Below are 5,328 nucleotides of genomic sequence, written 5' to 3'. Positions count from 1 at the left end.
CGGCGGGGTCGCAGCTGCCTCTGGAAGGCACCGAGATGTACCTTTTTGCGCAAATGGTCAAATCAAGGTTTTGTAACGCGAGCTGTGCCACAGTGAAATGGACTAGACTTGTGCGAGGGCCGGGGGCCTACGTTCTCACTCAGAGCCAACACTGCGGCCGTGGAAGTAATAGTACCTGGGCAGACGGAACATCAACGGGATACGGCTCGGGAAACGTGAATGATTTGGACGGCTCCGCCGCACAAGGTCGGTGTTTGCAATGCGAGAGATAGAGCAGCTGGGCATCACTCGCAATGGCATACAGACTCTCAAGGTGAGTGCGGGTGTGACCTTCAACGCGTGCATGCAAATCGTGAGAACAGAAATCGACTGCTCCGCGCTTTCACAATTCATCAAGGATACTGCGGACAAGTGGCTCAAAGAAACGGTCGTAGACCCAATGCTCGGGTTTGTCGAGGAAGTAATCGGCTGCAGTCGCCGTCTTGCAGAGGTCGAAACCCGGGGGACCGCAACCCGCTGAGGATGAGCCGCTCCAGACTAGCGGCATGGTCGACACGCAGGCTGGCTGGCGAGACCTCGGGCAGCCCATGCCACACAGGCGTGGACGGCTTCCCCGTCATGGACTGGGACGCGATCTGCGAGGGCGCGCCGGGCAGCGTGTGGGCCGCGCTCGCAAGGGCGCCGGAGAGGTGGCGGGGGTCCTCTGGTGGGGCCAGAAGGGCCACGGTCACCGGAGCGATCATGATGGTGTGCGCCAACATGATGGGGCTGCCTGCCGACTACTGTAGTAGCGATGCGGCCGCCGACAAGGAGGAGTGCTCGGCCTGCGCGACGGTCGATCGCACGGATCTGAGGCTAGCGCTGAGGTCCGTCTGGAGCCTCGGGCCCCGAGGGGACCCCTCTGTGGCGACTGGGCAACAACGAAGAGTCCGGGCAGCACTAGATCGCATGGCGCAAATACGTGACGAGGGGGCCTACGGGGAGGCTGTGCGGACGGCGCGACGGACAATCGACGGGCTGGGGCAGGGGCGAGAGCTCCCGTCGGCTTGGCTCACGACGCTCTCGGTGATAGGAGGGATGGTCCCGGAACCCAGCACGCGGGCCGTCAGAAGGGAGGCGGAGCGGGTGGCCGAGGCGAGGGGCAACATAGATCCGGCGGTGGCCAGGTCGACGGTGACCCGCGAAATCACAGCAGGCTGCGCCGACGCCGCCATGGCAATATGGGAGACCGTCAGCCAGTGGCGCACCGCGAACGGACAATCGGCATGGACCGGGGGAGTGGCGGGCGACGACGAGCGCGAGGAGCAGGGGGGCGGGAGGTCTCCGACTACGAGCTGGAGGGCGAGGAGGATGACCAGCCCGACGAGATGACTGTCGACTCCGGCGAGGGCGGGCCGGTCGCCCGAGCCACCCGATGGGGAGGACGGAAGTGGTGACGAGAGCGACGGCCAGGGTGGCTCGGGCGTAGGGGGGGGCGGGGGGCCCGCGCGGCGCCCAGGAGGGCAGAAGGCCGCGGATAGCGGCGGTCTGAGCGCGACGGATAGCGAGGACCTAGCGGGGGGGGGGGGATCGGCCCCCCTCTGGCGCTGATGAGGGCAACGACCGCCCGGCCAGCCGGGCTCGGCACGCTGCGGACCGAGGCGACGACCCGGACCCCGACGCAGACGAGGGGGGGGTGGAGGCGGGGGGGGCGAGCTGTCGGGACAGGGGGCTAGCTCAGAGCCCCAAGACCCGGAGGCCGAGGATCACGAAGAGGAGGCGAGCTCGCAGGATTTCCTGATCGAAGAGCCTGACTCGCAGTAGAGCTTCTCGAGCATGGACGTGGACGGGGTGGAGGAGGCAAGCTCGCAGGACATCCTGTCTGGGCAGCCCGACTCGCAAGGCAGCTTCTCGGGTATGGACCTGGACGAGGAGGGCGAGGCGGAGGGCGGCCCTGCGCCTGACGAGGCGGGCGAGACGAAGGAGGGCGACGGGCAAAGTCGCGGCGCAGGGGGTCCGGAAAGCAGCGGGGCTGGAGGGGGCGGCCCCTCCCCGAACCTCGCCCTCGGGCGAGTTAGAATCGTCGGCCAGGGAGGCAGGACTCCCGCAGGGCACCTTCGAGTGGATCTCAGTAGAGCCGGCAGGCACCCCGAGCTCGCGACGCCCTTCACGACTGGAAGGGCCAGGGAGCGCACGTGCTTTGATCGCAGGGGGCACCATGGAGGGTGCACCTGCGCCACGGAGGCACTCCGGGCGGCGTATGCAATGTGGGGGGAGGGCCGGGGTGATGCTGCCTCGGCGCGCGCTGCCGCGACGCGGCACGGAGTCGACCGGGCCACGCCGGCGAGGGAGATGCGCTCCAGCGAGGGCCGCGTCCTTGAAACCGCCGACGCGTTCCTGGACGACAAGGCCGATCGACTCTGGAGGACGCGGTCGGCGGCGCTTCGCGAACTGGCACAGAAGGTTCGAGACGGCACGGATCTTGTGCTCCTATGCGCGGGTAGGATTGAGTCCTGTCACGGCGATCTGCTGAGGAAGGGGATCCTGGCCGACGCGACCCAGCTCGGGGCCACCAGCAAGAAGAAGCCGCGCTCCGACAAGGGCAAGCCGAGGGGTCCTCGGGGGCCCAGGGCCGACTCGGTGGAGACGGCGGCCCGCATGGGGGTGCTGTCGACCTTCTACCTCCGGCACGCTTAGAGCCGTATGGCCGGGACAGCCAGGGGCTGCATGAAGAGGACGGGGTGCTCTCCGCGAATGGGGGGGTGCTGTGTGCGGGGTGCGGAGAGGAGGCGCCCGGGCCCGGGGCGCGGGACGGGGAGGGGGGAGGCGGCGGGGGGGGCGGCGGGGGGGGGGGGAAGGGGGGGGCGTCGCGGGGGAGCGGGGGAGGAAGAGGGGGAGGGACCCAATTGAGGAGGAGGCGGTGGGTGCCCTGGTGGGGCAAGGGGGGGACGTGGTTTTACCTCAGCCCACTCACTTTCCTTTGCACCTGATGCTACAGAGGGCTGACAGCGCGCTGACAGGGAGGGAGCCCATCGCACCACCAGGTGGAAGAGAAGAAGTGGGCTGGTTTTACCTCCCACCCGTGCGCCATGGTCTCACAGTGTGCCGGCAGTCGCCGAGCAGTGTTGCTCACAACCGCCCTTTTGATGTCTGAGGTCAGCGTCGAAATTCGCATTGTTTCACAGAGCTGGCCGCGACACAACTACAGGTAGTCGACGACGAGCCGCTGGGGCGAGAAGCGCGGCAGCTGCGCGTCCCAGTACTCCTCGCCTAAGGTAAAGACGCGGTGTGCGAGAGCCGCCGGTCTACCCAAAGGACAACGTGGAGGACGGCTAGTGCTAGTCCCTCTTCGGGAGGACGACCCCGGCTAGCCGCCGACCACCCCCCCACAAAGAACCCTGCACAAAGATCGCGTGTGGACTTTCCGCTTCGTTTACCCATCTCCTAGTAGAGTTGGCCGTTTTTTATTATTTATTTAGCCGCCGTTCTGCGGCGGCCGCGGCGCGGGCTACGACCTGCGTCTCCCGCTTCCCCCCCCCCTCGGCTGCATGCACATGACATGCACATGCACATGTCATGTCATGTGGGCCGCATCTCGGATCGATCTCGGCTGCATCTCGCCGTAGTCGAAGAGCAGCTCCTCGCCTGAATGAATCACGAACTCATTAGTACTGTTAGGTCGTCCTTGATTACTAATTAAGAGAGCAGCTCCTCGCCGGCCGCGATGTCCCTCAGCGTCTCGAGGTACACGGCGGCGAGGGGCGAGTCGTCCTCCCACGCCTCGGTCGCCTGCTTGACGCATGGAGGTACGGTGAGGTGAGGTAAGGTAAACACACACTCACACAAATTGGCGGGGCAAGGGCCGGGCAACCCTCGCAACTCTTCACCCAGACAGGCAGGAGCCCCACGGGAAAATGCGAGACGTGACGTGTGGCGCATGAAGAGCCGTGCCTCAGCCTTCATGCCTCGGCCGAGGTGCCTCACTCTTGGTTAGTTAATGAACTGGTGCAGAGAAGGGGCGCCTCGCATTCCAGCTACCACCGGCTAATATCGGCTAAGAACAGCGAATCTCGACGCCTGGCAGTGTCGGCCAACCTCTCGGCGAATCTCGACGAATCTCGATCGACAAATCTCGGCGAATCTCGGCGGATCTCGCCTGGCAGTTCGCCCGCCGGACCGAGTGGTTGATGAAGCGGCAGTAGTTGGACCTGTCCGGGTCTTCGCCTGGGGGCGCGAGATCGTCCGAGATCAGCCAGAGGTCACACACACACACACACACACACACACACACACACACACACACACACACACACACACACACACTCACCGTCGATGACGACGCCGTTGGTTCGCATCGCATACAGGCCGGTGGAGGGCGACGCGTCGAACTCGTCCTCCCCCATCTCGACGCCTGAGCCGAACGGCGGAGTCCCGTACCTCGGCTGCCGCTCAGCTGCATCTCGGTGGTATCTCGCCTGTGCAGTGGCCTGCCGGGAGAGCGCTGGGCGTCGTCTCGAGTGACATCTCGGGCACGCCTCGCCTGTGTACCGCCCGATGACGGAGCCTTCTGCGAGGTCGACCTAGCGCAGAGAGGGGGGGGGGGGGAGTTACCGCGCAGCCTCCTACGATGTGCAGCCGAGGTGCAGCCGAGAAAGGCCGAGGTGCTGCTAAGGCCGGCCTTTGCAAACAGCCCTCCCCTTCGCGCCGCCCGAAGGCGCAACCTCGATCTCGCGGTCCAGCTCGCAGAAGAAGCGTGCGCCTGCAAGAAAACGGCCGCGGCATGGCTGGAAGGCGGCGGCAATGGCAGAGGTGGCTAGCGACAAGAGCGGTGCAAAGGCAGGCACCGTTCTCGAGAGCCATTCTGCGCCAGAGCAGTCGCTGAGCCACCTGCCGCAGCACCGGCGATGTGCGTGTCGCGGCCTCCAGCAGAGAGCCGTGCGCAGCGGCGAGGGCGAACAGCGTGGTCATGACCTCCGTCGATGTTCCGTACCAAAAGCCTCGTCGAGGTTTCGCGGCAACGTCCTCTAGCACAAAAGAATTTAACAAAAGAATTCTTACAACGCCTGTCTCACAGCACACTGGCACGACAAGGGCGCAGACTGGCGCGGACTGGCACACACAGACGCACAAAAGAATTTTGGCACCCAAGAATTAATGGAGGAACCGAACGCTCAGTGGCAGCAGCAGCAGCAAGCAAGAGGGTCGCTGCTGCCACCCACCAACTACACCAAGCGGTTCTCCATCCACATGATGACTGTCCCCCGGCAGTACGGACAGCGTTCCATCTTGGCAGAGCAAGGCCCACACGCGCACTGGTGCCCGCACGGAACTGCGGAGTGCGACTTCGGG

At 65.3% G+C, this 5,328-nt stretch overlaps 2 protein-coding genes across 2 annotated transcripts; one reads left to right on the top strand and one right to left on the bottom strand.

Moving 5' to 3' along the window:
* Positions 1-2,331: 2,331 nt before the first annotated feature.
* Positions 2,332-2,676, top strand: EMIHUDRAFT_222083 (hypothetical protein; the record flags this gene model as incomplete). The annotated part of the gene is made up of 1 exon (XM_005793401.1): positions 2,332-2,676. The coding sequence occupies one exon, from the start codon at positions 2,332-2,334 to the stop codon at positions 2,674-2,676; it is 345 nt and encodes a 114-aa protein (XP_005793458.1).
* Positions 2,677-3,675: 999 nt separating this feature from the next.
* On the bottom strand, positions 3,676-4,947 carry EMIHUDRAFT_108212 (hypothetical protein; the record flags this gene model as incomplete). The annotated part of the gene is made up of 5 exons (XM_005793400.1): positions 3,676-3,768; positions 4,157-4,203; positions 4,307-4,559; positions 4,701-4,738; positions 4,824-4,947. 5 exons carry the CDS (start codon positions 4,945-4,947, stop codon positions 3,676-3,678), a joined length of 555 nt encoding a protein of 184 aa, XP_005793457.1.
* Positions 4,948-5,328: the final 381 nt, after the last annotated feature.

The sequence above is a fragment of the Emiliania huxleyi genome (assembly GCF_000372725.1).
Source record: "Emiliania huxleyi CCMP1516 unplaced genomic scaffold EMIHUscaffold_101, whole genome shotgun sequence".
Taxonomy (NCBI): domain Eukaryota; phylum Haptophyta; order Isochrysidales; family Noelaerhabdaceae; genus Emiliania; species Emiliania huxleyi.
Note: the sequence above shows the minus strand (reverse complement) of the source record. Positions and strands in the feature narration are given on the sequence as shown.